This window comes from Crinia signifera, chromosome 4, assembly GCF_055691185.1.
Source record: "Crinia signifera chromosome 4, ASM5569118v1, whole genome shotgun sequence".
NCBI lineage: Eukaryota > Metazoa > Chordata > Amphibia > Anura > Myobatrachidae > Crinia > Crinia signifera.
Window position 1 is genome coordinate 135,064,422 of NC_139220.1, and position 20,768 is coordinate 135,085,189.

Sequence of the window (20,768 nt, forward strand, 5' to 3'; positions counted from 1 at the left end):
ATCCTATGCGTTTTGTCCTAACCAATTCATCAGGGGTGTGTTCAAATGAATTGAGTATTAGGGTTTGGGATTTTTTTTTTATAAAAATCAATGGGTTCCTTAATAAGGTGGAAATCCAGTAACATCAAATGGTGGTATAAGCTTCTGTCTGTTTTAAAGGGATAGCAACCTTAAATAAGGTAGAACCAGAGCTTAAATCCCAACTGTGTGCCTCCTTTAAAAGAATGTTTGTGTGTGGGTGGGGGAGGGCAACGCCGGGTGAACAGCAGACAGCTCACCCGGTGCCATCTTGCTGCCCGCTTCCCGCCACCCCCACCCCCCCAGTAGCTCACCTGGTCCCACCATCAGGCTGATTAAGCAGCAGCGGCAGCCAAATCCAACAGTCGATTTGGCCGATGATTGAATAGGGCATGTCTGATCCATTATTACAAATTAATGTCGGACTGGATCAGACATTAATTGAATATACCCCTTGTCTACAGTCATTAGGTGTACAGCAAAAGATCAACATTGGCAAAAAGCGAAGTGTATTGCTTCACCATGCAGCTTAAGTCCACTTTACTGGTCCAATCCACATGCATGGTAAAATATTAAAAAATAAAAATAAAAAAAATGATTTTATCTTTTGCTTGTGTTGACCTTTTCTCAATGTTGCCCTTGTGCATCTTGACCAATTGACTGTTGCCCTAAACATTGTTTGTCAGTTATCTGAATACCAAACAGTGTTCGCGAAAACCACCCAAAAAAGTGGGTCCTGGGGACCCTTCACTTCTAAAAATTGGGGTCCTACCTGACCTTTTCTGGGTCCCAACGGAATAAAGCCTCCTCTCCCCTTCTCCCCAGCATGGCACATGTGGGTTGGGGGGAAGTATCAATTGGCCCACTCGCATAAAGATACAAACAGTATACACTAGAATCCATATAAACCTGAAAAAAAGGACAGTGCGCGCCGAAGGCGCGCGCTAAAAATTTAGGGCATGTTTTTTTGGGGGAAGTGGTGTGGTCACATAATAGTACCAATTCACATTACAGCACACACCGTTATGCCCAGTACACATTACAGCACACACCGTTATGCCCAGTACACGCTGTTATGCCCAGTACACATTACAGTACACACCGTTATGCCCAGTACACATTACAGTACACACCGTTATGCCCAGTACACATTATAGAACACACCGATATGCCCAGTACACATTATAGTACACACTTTTATGACAAGTATATATTATAGCACATAAGTTCTGCTTACCTACATGCTTGTTGCTAGGGGTTATATGCTCCTTGCAGGGGTTACATGCTGGGGGGCATTTTATGCTGGTTGCCACAGGGTAGAGGGTGTTTTATGCTGGTTGCCATGAGGTGGGAAGGGGGTTGGCATTTTAGGTTCGTTGCCACAGTGGAGGGGGGGGGGGGGGGGGTGGGGTCATTTTTTGCTTTTTGCCATGGAGGGGGGGTCATTGTCCAAGGGCTGGAAAAGTGACATGCTGCTCAGCAGAGTAGGTGAGCGGGCTATCAGCGTGGCAGGGGGACTGGATGTGGCTGGAATAGCTGACACGCTGCTCTGAGTTGTTTTAGCCACATCCAGTCCAACGTCATCCTGACAGCCCGCTCACCGACACCTACTCTGCTGAGAGCGGCTGTTACAGCCACATCCCATCCTGTCGTCCCCCCCCGCGCTTTCAGCAGCGTATTGGACTTACATGGCGGGGGCGGCCCGGGAGACGCACAGTGACTCTCAAATTGCAGGGCGCGCGGCTTTAGGGTGCGCAGCGGCAGCAACCTATAAAATGTACAGTGATTGGCTGCCAGGCGGCCACTGTACAATGATTGGGTCCCGGCGGCCGCTGCAGTGATTGGCTCGCAGCGGCTCACGCCGGCGTCTCAGTCACAGGTACAGAATCTGCACAGCGCGTCCTCGGGGACCCCTTTAGTTTTGACAACTGAGTCCCTGGGGACTGTTTTGGGGTAAAATCTATAGCGCGTTTTTGCGAACCCTGACCAAAGCGTTATCCTCAAAATCTAATTCTGAGAAGAAAAAAAAAACCTAAACCTGACCAGGTGGGGTTTGTGCTGGAAAACCATGCTCCAGACAATATATGCTCAGACTAATCAATGTTCTACAACACTGCAAACTTTTGATAGATTTTTTATTAGATTCTACAATAATTAATTTGACTGACCTCCTTGGAGGTATCTGCAAGCCATTCTAAGGTGATCAGGTTGGCCATTACTCATTTCTAAATCTCCTGTTCTCTGCTACATGTAGCACAATTGACACTATCCTATCAAAGTTATTATTCTATTTATCAAACAGTGCTTTCAGTGTTTGTTTCTCTGGATGCACATCTTCTCTTCTTATTGTATAACTTGGTGTAACACGAGGATCAGACTTAAGTTTGCCATAGATCAGAATGACCAGCTTCCAATCCAGATCTTATCTGTGTAATTTCAAATCAGATCTATCCTAAGTTCTGCAACTCCCAGCATACTGATCTTTAGGAGCATCTTCAGATCTTGTGTGCATTACATAAGATCATACTTGCTTACCTTAAGGCCCCCATACACTAGCCGATTTTGGTCAGATTTCGGCCAGATCAGTCGGACCAAAATCGGCTAGTTTTGATGTCCCCTCAGATCCGATGCGCGGTCCCGTGCGCATCGGATCTGCGTCGGGTGGTCGGACCTGCTGCACGTCCGACCACCCGACTTGGGACCTAGTGGGGCAGCGCGGCGGTGGAGGGGAGCAGGGGGGGCTGGGGACGCTGTGGGGGAAACAGGCGGCATAGAGCCGGTAGCTGTCAGTACTGAATAAAAAAAAAAAAGCCCATACAATGAATGGGCGGCCTGTGATTGGCTGAGCGCTCTCTCAGCCAGTCAGCAATTGGCTGAGAGAGCGCTCAGCCAATCACAGGCTGCCCATTCATTGTATAGGCTTTTTTTTCTAGCACTGACAGCTCCCGGCTCCCTCTGCCCGGCTCTATGTCGCCTGTGTCCCCCGCAGCGTCCCCAGCCCCCCCTGCTCCCACCAGCAGCCCTGCTCTGTAGCCCCCCCCCCCCCCTGCTCCCCGGGTTTTTTACATGTGGTAAATCGAGACGATTTATCACATGTAAAAAACGGCACATCAAGTGCCAATCTAATCAAGCTCCCCCGGGGAGCGGCCGGGGAAGCTCAGGGGGAAGTCGGGGGCGACTTGTCCTAAGGACAAGTCGCCCTAGTGTATGGGGGCCTTTACTCTCTCCATGAGGGAGAAAATGCTCTGTTCCTGGACTTTCCTGGCAATGTATGATTGCCAGCACCTGTGGTGAAACACCATTCTTCTCAATTAACTATCTCCCCACAGGTGATGGCAATCATACAACGAGGGTCACTTGTTCTCGGCGATCCCCGCAGTTTAACCCTCTTGCCGGCCGTATTGAATACGGACCAATGCCTACGTTATCATTAAATAGCTCCAGTCATATCTCTGATAAATGTTAGACCAGAGGTCAAAGCAAGTTAACGTTTTTGAGGACACCTGAAACAGAAGAGGGTCCAACAAAATATACATCCAGACTTGAACCGAACAGGTTTCAGGTTGGCGATTGAACCAAAAATACATTTATCAGGTAGTGTGATAACTTCATATACATTAAATAAAATATAGCATTAATAAGTAAAATTATATTAAAGAAAACAAAAAACATAGGAGTAAACACAGTACAAGGAAAAGGGGGGGGGGGTAGCATACTCCTTTTATGTTTTACAAGGGGTTGGGATCATTTGGTCTATTGCATTATGGTAGAAAGTCATTAGGTCGAATCCATTAGGTCGACATGCTAAAAGGTTGACATGATTCTAGGTCGAAAGGTCATTAGTTCGACAGGTCATTAGTTCGACAAGGTCATTAGTTCGACATTGTCTATGTCGACATTCACAAGGTCGACATGGGGTTTTTCACTGTTTTTTTACCTGAATGTCAACACAGTCGACATGGACACAGTTTAAAGTGCACTGCATCCCCTCGCATCGCTCGCTGCGCTCGCTATGCGTCGGGCACGGTGCCTCGCTACGCTTGGCACACTATTTTATTCTCCCACCACGCCCTAGTGGATGGTAGGGCATGAAATACCGCCTGTTGGCACATGTTGGCTCAAAAAACAGTGAAAAACTCCATGTCGACCTTGTGAATGTCGACATAGACAATGTCGAACTAATGACCTTGTCGAACTAATGACCTTTCGAACTAGAATCATGTCGACCTTTTCCCATGTCGACCTAGAGTCATGTCGACCTTTTAGCATGTCGACCTTTTCCCATGTCGACCTAGAGTCATGTCGACCTTTTAGCATGTCGACCTAATGGATTCGACCTAATGACTGTCGACCATAATGCAGTAGACCAAATGACCGCATCCCTTTACAAGTGACAAGAAGCATGTATTGTGTAAGTATATAAAAAGTAAAGTAAACCTTGATGTCAGTCGACATTGTAGACCAAATACACTTGAAAATAGTACCGGCATATAGCACAGTGCTTCAACATCTCACAGTTACAATTTCAAGGAATGTTGTCAAATGAGGCTGCAACTCCTATCTTAGCTGATTCTATGAAAGGTCCCCATTTCTGAAGTAGTAATTGAGGGTTGGCTATCGGATCTGATTTGTTATCAAAATGTTCAAAACACAAATATTTTAGCAATAATCCTTAATTTTACCTCAGCGACGGAGATCCACCCTTTAAACTTTGTGCCCAAATGTTTTGATGATACCACACAACCATAGATTGTGAAGAAAAGTACCTTGTGACGCTTTACATTTCGAACAATGACCATCTTGGTCTAATATGTAATGGCTGTGTTGTGCTTGAGATATATAAGCCCTGTATATAATCTTAACATGCACTTCTTGGAGAAGAGTGGTTTTTAGAATCTTCAGATTAGAATGGAAGCGTGTAAATATGTCTAAGTCAAGTTTTAGCTGAGGAAAGTCTTTTTGCCATAAAGTTACAGTATACTGCTGTTGTTTGTTGAAGTCAAATCATTAAGGAAAAGAAAACAATATTTACGACGCGCTAGAAACCATATATAGAAAATATAAATTTATTATGTAGAAACTCACTGGCCAGTGATAGAACTCAGTATAACTCTAATTATAAAATATTATATTATACGTGTATACATCTAAAACATAAATATGTAACATCAAATATTAAAAAGACCTAAGTATCATGCCTGGATATTTTTGGAACCAGGACCTCAATATCTGTCCCAGTATAGTGGAAAATGGGAGAGTGTTTATTTGGAGCTTCACTCAGATAGAGGATTCTTCGATTACATCTGGCCAGACACAAAAAGAGACAAAAATAGTCCGTTGGGACTCGGCGGCTTCCTCAGATTTTGAGCTCAAAATCTGAGGAAGCCGCCGAGTCCCAACGGAGGCGGGGAAACGCGTCATTGAGCAGTTATAATTTTTTTTCATCTCTCTACAATACTGGACGTTCCATTATCCACCACTGTGCAGCTGTTTTCAACTCAGCGAATATAACATCCCTGGTGGGAAAGAGCCCGGGCTCCCTACTATAAAAAGCCAGGACTATTATCTCTACTGACCGGCTTACCAGCGAAAGGTACAGGGTGGACGTCCCTACATTTTTAATTTATATATATATATTTTTTTTTAAAGGACTATTTTTGTCTCTTTTTGTGTCTGGCCAGATGTAATCGAAGAATCCTCTATCTGAGTGAAGCTCCAAATAAACACTCTCCCATTTTCCACTATACTGGGACAGATATTGAGGTCCTGGTTCCAAAAATATCCAGGCATGATACTTAGGTCTTTTTAATATTTGATGTTACATATTTATGTTTTAGATGTATACACGTATAATATAATATTTTATAATTAGAGTTATACTGAGTTCTATCACTGGCCAGTGAGTTTCTACATAATAAGTTTATATTTTCTATATATGGTTTCTAGCGCGTCGTAAATATTGTTTTCTTTTCCTGTTGTCTGTATCTTGGGGAGATAGGCTTTTCCCTTTTTACACGCTGCTGGAACCTGCTGGGGCACTATGTCTATATAATTTTTTGAGATATATATGCGCAGCAGTGTATATGGTCTACACCTAAACCTTTTGAATTAGAGATAGTGTGTCTGTTGGGATAGCGCTGATACTTTTCTGTGTTTGTGTTTTACAAATCATTAAGGACCATATATAAAAATTTGTGTTTTATATTTATGTAATCTGTGTTTCTGGAATATTGGTTTCAGTGAGATAGATATATCTGACTGTAGCAAGTGAATAGACCATGCATAGTAACACATTTACATACCGTGTTTCCCCGATAATAAGACACTGTCTTATATTTTTTTTCTCAACAAAAAAGACAATAGGGCTTATTTTCGGGGTAGGTCTTATATTAATAACATGCCCCAGTCCTCCTTTAATGACATGTCCCCAGTCCTTTTAAACAGCCCCATTCCTCCTTTCAATGACCCCAGTCCTCCTTTAACACGCCCCCAGTCCTTTTAAACAGCCCCCATTTCCCCTTTCAATATGAATTAAGAGTCCTGCTCACCAACTTTCCACTTCTTCTTATTGGCTGCGCCACTGCTCCCTGCTGCAGCCGCATGATGTGCGCGGTGACATCACGCGCTGCCCGCAGTGCATCCCTGGGACCGGGAACTAAAACGTCGAAGCCTGTACGATACAGCAACACAGAGTTGAGGGGGGGGGGGGGGGGGTTTAGCGTGGGTGGCGATGGGGTACAATTTAATGCCTGCACTCCGTTTTATGCAAATTTTAATAGGGCTTATTTTCAGGGGAGGGCTTATTTTGGACCAATGTCCAAAATCTGGGGTAGGGCTTATTTTCGGGGTAGGTCTAATTATCGGGGAAACACGGTATATGGGAAATAAGAAGAGGCAGAGAGGTCAAAGTTAGACTGAATAATTGACCTCCTGGGTCGAACACGTGATCTCTTAGTGAGGCCTTTCCGTTTGAGATGGGCAAAACCATAACATTCCAATCCTGGAACAAAGATTGGGTTTCCCCACATAGGCAACCAAGAAAGTATAGAGAAGCGCGATTAAGTTTGGCATTGATGAAATTCCAAGAATTATATGTGTCTGAAAAGGGTGTTATATATTGGTTTGGCTATTAATGTTAATTTTTGTAATGGGCATTATAGTGTGTGTTATAGTATTATAAAATAATGGTATAATATTTAATGAGCATTACCGTGCCTGGCATAATGTGTAATGGAAATTACGGTGTGCATAATCCTTGCACAGTGTGACTAAGAGGCGCTACCAGGCACAATTTGTGTAATGTGAATTGGTCTAGTGTTGCATGCGCGTCCATCAAAGCTGGCCCTCCCGGCCAATCGCAATTGCTGTACGCTGCACCGCCCACCAATCCCGAACACTGCTTGCCACTCTGGCTGCCAAATAATTTCTTAGAAAATGAAACATGGAACTGGGACAGCTACTGCTGACCAGATTTCTAGTGTTACACAGTGTTCATGCAGTGCTAAATAAGCTATAAACCAAGCACAGGAAACAAAATATTTGTCCTTGCTGCCGTCTAGAAGGGATACTCAACCCTCCTTGAAACCAAAAAAACAATGTATGCAAAGTAGACGGCGCAAATGGACACACTTAATACCCAATAGATTAAAAAATAAATGTAAATGTATTATAACAATTTTTAAATCGTTAAGATTTATCACCGGCCGGTGGGACCAAGGACAATTAACCCCTTCCCGCCCGCGGACGTACCTGTACGTCACGGCAGCGGGGTAGTTCGCGCACCTTGCCGTACAGGTACGTCCCCGCTGTGTCATGTCGCCTTGTCAAGTGACAAGGCGACATAGTATAGATGGCTGCTGTCGTCAACAGCAGCCGATCGTGTCAGTGCGCCCGCGGACCAATCAGAGTGGTCCCGGCCCGCCGATCGCTGTGATTGGTCAGTCAGTCCTGACTACACCAATCACAGCCTTTCTATTGTAAAAGGGGTGTTTTGCTTCTCTTCCCGGGCTCTAACCCTCTCACTGTGTTAGAGCCTTGGAAGGAGAAGCTGTGTCAGAGCTGTGTCAGAGTTTAGGCTGTGTAAAATTGCGCTGATCACCACAATACCCCTGCCTATATCACCCTCCCTGTGGTCATCTGTGCAGGGATCACCCTCCCTGTGGTCACCCCTGCCTATATCACCCTCCCTGTGGTCATCTGTGCAGGGATCACCCTCCCTGTGGTCACCCCTGCCTATATCACCCTCCCTGTGGTCATCTGTGCAGGGATCACCCTCCCTGTGGTCACCCCTGCCTATATCACCCTCCCTGTGGTCATCTGTGCAGGGATCACCCTCCCTGTGGTCACCCCTGCCTATATCACCCTCCCTGTGGTCATCTGTGCAGGGATCACCCTCCCTGTGGTCACCCCTGCCTATATCACCCTCCCTGTGGTCATCTGTGCTGGGATCACCCTCCCTGTGGTCATCTGTGCTGTGATCACCCTCCCTGTAGTCACCACCTAATTTTGTGTGTTGTGATCCGTATAATTTTTCTGTACCTTATCCGTACACCATAATTTTTCTGTGCGTTATTCGTACCCCATAATTTTTCGGTGCATTTGTACCCCATAATTTTTTCTGTGCGTTACTCGTACCCCATAATTTTCCGGTGCATTTGTACCCCATAATTTTTTCTGTGCGTTATTCGTACCCCATAATTTTTCGGTGCATTTGTACCCCATAATTTTTTCTGTGCGTTACTTGTACACCATCATTTTTCAGTGCATTTGTACCCCATAATTTTTTCTGTGCGTTATTCGTACCCCATAATTTTTCGGTGCATTTGTACCCCATAATTTTTTCTGTGCGTTACTCGTACCCCATAATTTTTCGGTGCATTTGTACCCCATAATTTTTTCTGTGCGTTATTCGTACCCTATAATTTTTCGGTGCAGTTGTACCCCATAATTTTTTCTGTGCGTTACTTGTACACCATAATTTTTCAGTGCATTTGTACCCCATAATTTTTCAGTGCATTCGCACACCATAATTTTTGCAGTGCATTTGCACATTGTCAGTGCTACAAAACCCCACACGTGTTGAAGCACCTCATAAATACATACACCAATAAAACTATGGCCCAACGAACATATACTGCCGAGGAGGCATACGCGTTTCTGGCCTCTGAAACTGAGTCTGCTAGCGAGGATGAGACAAATTTCCGTTTGTCATCCTCTTCATCATCTAGTGACTCTGATGAACCCCCGAGGAGGCAACGCAGGACTCCCACTGCAGTAGTCGAGTCCTCTGACCCCACATGGACAACCCCTGAAAACTACGTACCCCAGGTCCCTGAGTTCACAGGGAATCCAGGAATACAATTTAATTCAGCAGGGTTCAGAGAGCTGGACTTTTTTAAATTTTTTTTTAGTGATGATTTAGTTGATCTAATGGTCACCCAGACTAATGTTTATGCCCAACAATTTATTGAGCAAAACCCCACCTCTAATTATGCCCAGCCCCGCAAGTGGACCCCTGTACATAAAAATGAAATGGTTATATTTTGGGGCCTTGTACTGTGCATGGGGCTAGTGAAGAAGCCCACGATTAGGTCCTACTGGAGCACAGATATCTTATACAATACACCAATGTTCCGTGTGGCTATGTCAAGGACCCGCTTCGAAGCGATCCTTAGGTTTCTCCATTATAGGGATAATGCACAGTGCCCACCCCGGGATGACCCCAATTATGACCGGTTATATAAACTTAGACCCCTAATAGACCATTTTAGTACCAAGTTTGCCCAGGCATACATCCCCGAGAAGCACATTTCAATAGATGAGTCCCTGGTACATTTCAAAGGGAGGCTCCAATTCCGCCAGTACCTGCCAAGTAAGAGGGCAAGGTATGGCGTGAAGATGTACAAGCTGTGTGAGAGTACATCAGGGTACACACACAAATTTAGGATATATGAAGGTAGAGACACAAAAATAGACCCCCCACAATGCCCCCCCTTACTCGGAATTAGTGGGAAGATAGTGTGGGATTTGGTGCACCCACTGCTGGACCAGGGATACCACCTGTACCTGGATAATTTCTATACCAGCGTCCCACTATTCAAAAGCCTCGCTTCCAGAAGTACTGTGGCATGCGGCACTGCACGTAAAAATAATAGAAGCCTCCCTAGGTCGCTGCTTGGGCAAACACTTAGAAGGGGCGAGAGCAGGGCATTATGCAGCGACAATCTACTGTGTGTCAAGTATAGGGACAAGAGAGATGTCCTTATCTTGACAACAGTGCATGGCCATAGCAGCACCCCTGTCCCAGTGCGGGGCACAAGTACCGAAACCACAAAACCCAACTGCATTGTGGATTATAATAGGTACATGGGGGGGGGTCGACCTGTCAGATCAAGTGCTGAAGCCTTACAGTGCCATGAGAAAAACAAGGTTCTGGTATAAAAAATTAGCTGTACACATAGTACAAATGGCACTGTACAACGCATTTGTACTACATCGATGTGCAAGCCAAAGGGGGACATTCCTGGAGTACCAAGAGGCAGTAATAAAGGCCCTTATTTTTGGCAACCAGGAACAGGGGGGCCCTAGTACTTCTGGAAGCGAGGCCTCGCGAATTGTACCAGGGCAACATTTTCCGAGTGAAGTCCCCCACACTGGAAAGAAAGGAAGGTCCCAGAAACGATGTAGAGTATGCTACAAAAAGGGGATAAGAAAGGACACAACTTACCAATGTGAAACCTGCCCCACACAACCAGGCTTGTGTATCAAAGATTGTTTTAAGATATATCACACTTCCCTTGAATTTTAATGTACTCCACACAGCTTGTACAAAGAGCCGCATGCCATTACCTTCCCTTCTGAGTCTTGCCATGTGTCCAAACACATATATACTATTGCCATACTCAGGAGAAAAAGCACCCCATAATATGTTACACAATTTCTCCTATTAACCCTTGTGAAAATGGCACATTTTGATCTAAAGTTACATATTAATGGAAAAAATTAGTTTTTTTTTTTATTTTCACAGCCCATAACAATTTGACAAAACACCAGTGGGGTCAAAATGCTCACTACTGCCGTAAGTGAGTTCCATGAGGGGGGCTAGTAACAAAAAGGTATCACTTGCTTGGGATTTCCACTGCACAGGTACAATATGGGCTCTGCAAATGCAAGATGGCGCCCGAAAACCATTCCAGCAAACTCTGTGATAAAATGGCACTCCTTCCCTTCTGAAGCCTGCTGTCTGCCCAAATAGCGTTTTACAACCATATATGGGGTATTGCCATACTCAGGAGAAATTGTGTAACAAATTTTGGGGTGCTTTTTCTACTATTGCCCTTTGTGGAAGTATAGAATTATGGGGTGAATCTACAAATTAATGGAAAAAATGACATTTTTCATTTTCACGTATCGATGCCTAACAATTTGACAAAACACCAGTGGGGTCAAAGTACTCACTATACCCATAGATGAGTTCCTTGAGGGGTGTAGTTTACAAAATGGTATCACTTGTTGGGGTTTTTGACTGCTCTGATACAACAGGGGTTCTGCAAATGCAACATGGCGCATGAAAACCATTCCAGCAAAATCTGCGCCAAAAACGCCAAATGGTGCACCTTCCCTTCTGAAGCCTGCTGTCTGCCCAAATAGCGTTTTACAACCATATATGGGGTATTGCCATACTCAGGAGAAATTGTGTAACAAATTTTGGGGTGCTTTTTCTACTATTGCCCTTTGTGGAAGTATAAAATTATGGGGTGAATCTACAAATTAATGGAAAAAATGACATTTTTCATTTTCACGTATCGATGCCTAACAATTTGACAAAACACCAGTGGGGTCAAAGTACTCACTATACCCATAGATGAGTTCCTTGAGGGGTGTAGTTTACAAAATGGTATCATTTGTTGGGGTTTTTGACTGCTCTGATACAACAGGGGTTCTGCAAATGCAACATGGCGCATGAAAACCATTCCAGCAAAATCTGCGCCAAAAACGCCAAATGGTGCACCTTCCCTTCTGAAGCCTGCTGTCTGCCCAAATAGCGTTTTACAACCATATATGGGGTATTGCCATACTCAGGAGAAATTGTGTAACAAATTTTGGGGTGCTTTTTCTACTATTGCCCTTTGTGGAAGTATAAAATTATGGGGTGAATCTACAAATGAATGGAAAAAATGACATTTTTCATTTTCACGTATCGATACCTAACAATTTGACAAAACACCAGTGGGGTCAAAGTACTCACTATACCCATAGATGAATTCCCTGAGGGGTGTAGTTTGCAAAATGGGGTCACTTGTGGGGGGGTTCCACTGTATTGGTGCTTCGGCGGTCTTGCTAATGCGACATAGCACCCACCATTCATTCCACCAGAATCTGTGCTGCAAAATCCAAATATCACTCCTTCCCTTCTGAGTCCTGCCATGCACCCAAATGGTATTTTTTGGTCACATGTGAGGCATTGCCGTACTCGGGAGAAATTGCGGCACAGATTTTGGGGTGCTTTGTCTCCTTCATTCCTTGTGAAAATGAAAAATTTTGAGCCAGAACTTCATTTTTGTGTAAAAAAATGTAATTTTGCATTTTCACAGCCCAGTTGTACCAAAATTGGTGAAACCCCTGGGGGTTTGAAATGTACACTATACCCCTAGATAAATTCCCTGAGGGGTGTAGTTTGCAAAATGGGGTCACTTGTGGGGGAGGTTCCTAACTTTTAGCATCTTATGGTGCCTAGAAACCTACATGGTGCATAAAAATAATCTCATAAAAAGGAGGCTCCAAAATCAAGTAGGTGCTCCTTCTATTATGAAGCCTGTGGTTTGGTCAACGTGCACACTAGGGCCACATATAGGATATTTATGAAAACAAAAGAATTGGGGGAATCAATTTTTAGTCACATTTCTCTAGTAAAATCTACTGTGTTCCTTAGAAAAATGTATTAAAATTGAAAATCTGCTAAAAAAATGAAATTTTGAAATTTCACCTACACTTTGTTTTAATTCCTGTGAAACACCTAAAGGGTTAACAAACTTCCAAAATGCTGTTTTGAATACTGTGAGGGGTGCAGTTTTTGAAATGGCATCATTTATGGGGGTGTCTCACATACAAGTCCCTCAAAGTCACATCAGAACTGAACTGGTCCCTAAAAAAAATCAGTGTTTGAAATTTTCTTGAAAATTTGAGAATTTGCTATTTATATTTTAAGCCTCCTAGTGTCCATAAAAATTAAAAGGAGGCTGAAATAATGATGGCAACATAAAGTAGACATATGGTCTTTGTTAGTTATTAACTATTTTGAGTGGTATGATTATTTGTCTCACAAGCAGAAAATTTAACATTTTGCAAATTGCAAAATTTTCAGTTTTTTTTCCAAATTTTGGTATTTTTCACAAAAAAACACAGACTGTATCGACCAAAATTTGCCACTAACTTAAAGTACAATGTGTCACGAGAAAACAATCTCAAAATCAGTTGGATAAGTAAAAGCATTAGAAAGTTATTCCCACATAAATTGACACATGTCTGATTTGAAAAATAGGGCTGCGTCCTTTGGGCCCAAATAGGCCGCGTCCTTAAGGGGTTAAAACAACAATTAGACAACAATAACCATATAGCAAACACTTTGATGTGAGCAAAGCAAAAAATAAAAATAAAATTATGATTAAAGCACTCAGCTTGGTTAGGCATGCATAGGGTTAATCATTTGATTTCCCTTTAGACAACAAGGGTTAATGACAGTCTCTTGTCAATGCAATATTATTTGACTGTTTTTAGCACAAGGAGCAATTCCAATCCGTGCTTGGTATATATTCAAAACACTGTGCAAATCACATACAATATCCTTGTTCACAACTCAACTTTAGTTAGTCATTCAGCCATGCATGTGTGCTATAGCAAATAGCAAGCTTTGTTAGTCAGACAAATGCAGATAAAGAGTGGTATACTTATACTCCGTGGCTGCGATGTGATTGAAACGATGGCATAAGATGAAAATCGTGGGCGCCGTGCTAGGAAACAAGTACCAAAATTCCTAGTATACGAGAGTATACATGGCCAATAAAGTGATTCTGATTCTGGATACCCCCTGTAATATTCTGGTTTGCAAAATGCCATCTTTCTGAATGTGTTGCTTTCTTTTTAGATATACAGTAGTAAGTTCTTCTAAATTGGCTGCAGAACAAGAAAATATACAATGAAGCGCTGTCTTTTAGACTAACCACATTTAAGACATAATATAATTCATTGTAAACAAAAAGTGGCTGTTGGTTTTTACACTGGCCATGTGTTTGATTATTTATTTACAGTTCCTTATATAGCTCAGAAAACTAAGTAATAAATGCTGTTCGTCTGACAGACAGCACTCAGTCAGTACTAAGGAATTGTGAATGAATTGGAATTTTTAATTATGTTTTGTTGACTGCAGAAAAACCCGTGATTATATTTATTGATAGTTTTTTATTTTATTTTTATTTCTGAATGCTGCTACCCCCTTATCTTATTATAGTTGTGAAGGGATGAGGTTAGCAGTTAGGATGCCGGTGTTCATTATATCGATGCTGGCATCCAGACTTTGCCAGGCAACCGGCGCCAGAGTCACAACATCAATTAGAATACCGGCACCTGGATTCCGATTGCCCGTATTCCAAATGGTAAGAATGCGGGCAGCGTTCGCACACAGCCGGGATAAAGGGGGTTAATTTAAGGCACTAGTGGGGGAATTAGGGTTAGGGGGGGGGGGTTTATGGTTAGTCATCTGCATGTATCCCGTTGTGAGCTTTCTTAGTTACTAGAAACTACATTGAGCTATTCTGTAATTATGAAATGTACTTGAATATTAAAACATTCTCAATTTAAATTTTATTTATGCTACAAGCAGTACTACATAGCAGATTTATGGTTAATCCATACTTTTTCTAACTTGCAATATGATGTACACAGGAGCACACATCGCAAGGTAAAATAGTACAGTGTAGCTATTTGTTGGTCTCAATAGGGAAGAGTTCTAACTCTTGTTGCATTGTGCTAGTTCCAGCAAATCTGAAAAGTAATTGGTGAATTTTGGAACCTGTCACCAGCTTTGATTTTGTTCATATGATTACAAGCTTTAAATAGTTTTTGTAATTTGTTGAAATATTATGAGATGTTATTGTCAGTGTCTTGAGCACTACTTCTGGCTCACTAATTACATAAGATGGACATTTTGTTTCCTAGTGTTTTGCTAGTATGCCAAAGAAACACCTGCACCCATTCTCCCACTGATTTAATTGAATGGTTGTGTTTTTTTTTTTAATTATTATTTTTATTATTATTATTATTATTATAGAAAACATTAGGTGCGTTACAAATTTTTCACTCTTGACATTTTTAAAAGCAGAAAAACAGGTTTGGCTGAATCTTCATTTTTCATATTGCAACTAACAGACAACTCTGTCATTTGTCACACGCTGCCTAATATATGCATTACTTTAATTGGATGGAATAAAACTTGTGTGCACAGGTTAATAATGAACCCTGCTCTTTATACAGCTCATTTAGATAACAATTCTCATTGTCCTTCCCTACCTAACTTCTGGTTTATCAATTATTTCAAGGAATGAAAAGGCCTATTCAGGCATTGTGTTCACATACTAAATGTGTATATTCGTTATATTGCAGGTAGGCAGACATTTTCTACCTCATTACATTAAACAGTTTTATTCAGCATTGGACAGGGTGATCAGATAGGGAAAGGGAGAAAGTCGTTTGAAGTAGAATAAAACCACCAGTTTAATCCTTAATTCAATTAACCTTTTTTCCCCTGACATCAAGCTGGGAAATACAAAGACACAAAGATGGGAAATAATCAGTTTCACTTGACGTTTTTATTAGGCCTCACTTCCACGTGGTAATTTAGGTGTCATTTTTTAGCTTTGTTCATTGTTTTATTTTAGTAACGTCATGGAAAGCACTTTGTAAGTGTGGAATGTTTTTTTTTTTTTTAACCTAAATATCCATATTTTGGAAGTGTTATTGTTTGAAATGGTAGCCAAGGAATTTGTGCAATATAATCATTGTATTTGGTGTTATCTATTCTAGAGATGAATATTTCCGGATGAAACTGCAGTGGAAATCTGTTAGCGAAGAGCAAGAAAACCGTAATTCAAGACTGAGAGATTACAGAAGTTTAATAGGTATTTCCTATTGACAAATTTGGGTAATCAAATAGATATTGTCAGTAAAATATCCAATATTGATGTGGTTGTTCTTTGTATAGCCAAACCATACTGGCTCTGATTTCGCGTTGTTAGAATTAGGTCTCATACACACTTGACAATTTTCACCTGAAAATCTTGACCGATTATTTTTTTTTAGATGAAAATCGATTAGTGTGTATGGGCCAGCGACCCCCGACTAGCGATGATGCTCGCTCCCGCATCATCTCTAGGAAGGTCTTTCATCTGCTGGTTTTTACCAGCAGATCCAGCGATGATGGATGGTTTGTCATCCATCATCGCTGTGTGTGTACGCTGCCGGGCTGAAAGATTAACCACTTTCAGCCCGGCGGTACGCCCCGCTGCTGCCCCCCCCCCCCAGCCTCCCCTCCTGTCATACTCACTTGTCCACGCTGCCCCGCTGAATTGCTTTGTCCAGCTGGCTGCTGAAGAGCCCTGCTCCCCTGCCTGTCTCGCCCGCCGTTCGCCGCGCCCCCCTGGTCACCTGTGCGCATCCTCCCACGTCAGGCCACATGTGAAGCTGATGTACCCCCCGCCTCCCTCCGTCCTGCCCCACACGGAGCAGCACTGGCCACCTATGTTTTTTCGGTACTTGTGTAGTTTCACGGCACCAGCATGGCATGGAGTTGATTTTAGATATCGTGGCGAGCCACCGAGCCTGCAGCGTGGGCGAGCGAAGCGAGCCCCGCAAGGGGACTCAGACGCACACCGTAATGCCCATTAGTGTTTCATCCAATTACAGTATTTTCAACAATGATTCATAATCCCTAGTTTTCCCTAGCAACCAAATGATTTATGGATATATAGTTATTTATATAATCACTAGGTGATTCATCGCGCCCTACGGGCGCACTTCACACCATCGTAAGGCGCTCCGCCCCTTAACCTGTGAACTAATTTATGTAGGGGGGGGATATACTGCGGGATGGAGAGGGGAGGGTGCGGTGTTTATGCAGGTCAATGCGGGGGTGGTGGAGAGGTGGGTGTCGAAGGTGAAGGTGCAGTGGGTGAGGATGGGGGTGCAAGGGTGCCATGGGTGGGGGAAGGTGCTTGGGGGTGGTGTGGGTGGGGAAGTGGCGAGTGTGGGGATACTGTGGGTGGATTTGCAGATGCGGGTTGTAGTGGTGTTGGGGGTGCACCATTTGAGTGAGGAGCAGTCGCATGGGTGCTGTGGGTGTTGGAGCGTATGTGGTTGTGAGGTTGAGGAGGGATGGATGCATGGGTACTGTGAGTGGGGGATGGGCGGGTGTGGTGTTGCCGCGGCTGTGTGTGGGTTTATGGGTTGAGGAGGTCCAGGTGCGGGTAAATGGCGTGGGTGCATTAGGGTGTTGCAGGTGCGGGGTTGGCACAGGTGAGGGACGGTGTGTGGTGGGTGAGGGAGGCTGTACCCCAGGGTGACTGAAGACTCCCTGTGTGCCCCTGCCTGTTTCCATTGTGTGTCTGGTGGCCATATTAAAGGGGATTGGCCAGCACTGCTGCCTCCGTTCCCCCACACACACGGACTTCCACTTCACAGCTGCTGAGTGGATAACGGGTGGCTGCCCGCCAACTAACCCCGACGATCACTCCTCCCTGTTGCTGAGGTACCTCTGTTCTGGCCCCTGCTCCTGGGTCTCCGACGTGCATCTGGCGACCATATTGGAGCAGGCATCCTGGCACTGCTGCCTCTACCCTGCTGTCTGGCGGCATACCCAGATTTTGACATGCGGTGGGGGAGAGAACTGAGCTTGATTGACCGCTCTCTGGCCCTGATAGCTTTTCCACCTGCCTGGTGTGACCTGCAGCCGCATGCCGCAAGGCAGCAGGGTAGAGGCAGCAGGGCCAGGATGCCTGCTCCAATATGGCCGTCGGACGCACATCTGAGACCCAGGCTGGGAGCAGGGGCCAAACAGAGGTACATTAGCACCGGGTGGGAGTCAGGGGGCAGGCGGGCAACCAGCCGATATCCACGCGGCTGAGTGGAAATCCGTGCGCTTGGGAGTGTGGAAGCAGCAGCGCTGGGCAATCCCCTCCAATATGGCCGTCGGACAAATGAAGGAGACCCAGGCCAGGAGCAGGAGGTTTGGGACCAGGAGGCAGGTCAAAGGGAGCCCACACAGTGATCGGGGCACTCAAGAAGTCTTCAGCCAGGCAGGGGGATATTAATTTGATGCCACAATGGGTTTGTAGTATAATAGGCAGGAGTCTGTAGACTCCTACTCCATGAACAGCTAGGCCACGCCCCTTCAAACTCCGTTGAGTCATAGAGTGACAGATCAGGGCTTATAGCCTATCAGCACAATCTATCTGTCACTCTGACTCCACCTAGCGTTATAGACACACATGATTGACACATGTAGCTAAATATATAAGAGATGGTCATTGACTGGCGTGTCTGCAGTACCATTCCAGTCTACCTTGTTCCTTCATGCCATCAATACAATAACTGTATTTGGTGTGAATATATCTGCTAACATAATATGCACATTGTAGTAATGTAGGACTGACTTTACAGCATGGGAATATTTGCACTGGGAAACAAGCACATTGGGGTTGTTACTATTCTATGCGAAGGGTGCTATGTGTCGTTCAGGTGCTGTTTAAACACTGGGAAGGGTGCGAAATCAGGTGCCATTGCCAGTGTTTAAACACTGGCAATGGCACCTTATTTTGCACCCTTCCCAGGCCCGAACTCGCCAAAAATTGCTTGCAAAATTGCTTTTGGGTGAATCCGTCTGCCGTAAAGTGCATCCGGTGTCGTGATGATTCACACTCACGAATCATCTGCCGCTAATAGGATCGACTGATGCATGTAGTAGTAGTAGTAGTTAGTTTATTTATAAGGCGCCACATAGTGTCCGCAGCGCCGTACATAGCAAACAAAAAACAAATTACAAGGTAACGTACAGGGTGTGTTGAAAAATACAGTATAAATAGGGGTATAGCTGGTAGAACTGAAATAATCAGTTCTGAAGTAGGTGTCGAAATTGTCGAGGAGGCTGAAGATGTAGAGGAAGGGAAGAACAGGGCAGGAGCACTGGTGAGGTAAAGAGGTGCAAATTTAAACAGAATAATTTCTTAAATATTAGACCTAATTAATTGCTATCTATGTAGATGCATTCCTTGTGTGTTTTATGGAAGCTTATACTGTGCTTTTTTATGTTTTTCCAGAATTGTTTTACTATGTAAACATACTTATTTTTTAAATGTTAAGTGATTTGCTAAAGCTTCTAAAAATGAAAAGCGATGATGTTGCCCATGTCTATCATTTCTCTATTGCAGGGGTCCTCAAAGTATTTTGCTCTGGGACCCCATCACGCAAAACAAATAATTACAGGACCCCAGCAAGTTACTGCACATCACATGCACATCACATGTGTAGTCAGACTTTTGTGGAGGCACAAAATAATGTGAAGAGTCTAAAATAACAGACTATTTAACAGATTTTTCAGACTCCTTGAATCACTGAATGAGTTTAGACAAGTCATCAGCCTGATGGTCAGCAACATGGAGTCGTGACCCCATGCTGAGAAGGTCAGGACCCACAGTATGAGAACCACTGCTCTATTGCATCCTAGAAAATGGTAGACAGAATCTCATTGATGCTATTCGCAACATCACTTGTTTTCATTTTTTAGTACATTTACCTCTGAGTATCCATTAACTAAGATACCTAAAAGAGTATTTGATTCTAAAACTATTTACAAAAACATGTGACTAGATTTTCTGTCATGATATCTTTAATATGACAAATGTAGTTATATTTTTAATCCTTAAAAGGGGTTTCTTTTCCCTATTTTTTTCCCCTTGCTGCTGATCTTATTTTGCCACTTTTTGGGCTGGTTACAGTTCAACAGCAAAATAAATAGTTAGGCAGTAGTCACCTTGTGTTCCAGGAGACGGTGAATATAATGAAAATAGAATGTGTGCTTATTTCTTCTCATGAGGCAAATACAGTCGGTACTTGTGTAATAGCATGGCGCCCGGCTATGTTACGTTTTCAGCGTAGGCTGCTACGCTGCCAGCGTAGCCCAACACTGCCTAGCGTAGTGACTCCGCGGCAGCATGGCTCTGTCCCCGGCGTCCATGGCAAGCCTAGTGAGCGCCTCTCACACAGATGGCACTCCAACTGCATCTCAGATCCTGTGTCTCAGTAATTATTGGGTTAGGGTATGGCAACCTTGCCGGTGTACGCTTCAGGGTTAGGGGGTTCAGTAGCATGTGCGTCTTGTGCACAAAGGGGGTATGCGTCTTATGCACAATAAAGGAGGTATTTTGCCAGTGCTCCATGTTACATACTGGTAAATGTGTCCTTTTCAAACCCCCACTATCCACGCCAGCCCGAAGCATGGCAAGCGCAGCAAGCCCCCTCCCTCTGACCTGTTCAGTATCCACGTCAGCGTGGAGTTGATTTTATAAAGTGTTGCGAGCGCAGTGAGCCACCAAGTCCGAAGCGTGGCGAGCGGATGTGAATTACTTTACATGTATTCCACGTCCCTTTGCTGCGCTCGCCACGCTTCTGGCTGGCGGGGATAGTGGGGGTGTTTCCGGGAAAAA

At 43.9% G+C, this 20,768-nt stretch overlaps 1 protein-coding gene across 1 annotated transcript in view; it reads left to right on the plus strand.

Moving 5' to 3' along the window:
- TBC1D15 (TBC1 domain family member 15) overlaps nucleotides 1-20,768 on the plus strand; it is a 119,539-nt gene that overhangs the window by 57,645 nt on the left and 41,126 nt on the right. The window contains exon 10 of the mRNA XM_083182552.1: nucleotides 16,096-16,190. Coding sequence (XP_083038678.1) covers nucleotides 16,096-16,190 — 95 coding nt within the window. The remainder of the gene's footprint in view (nucleotides 1-16,095; nucleotides 16,191-20,768) is intronic.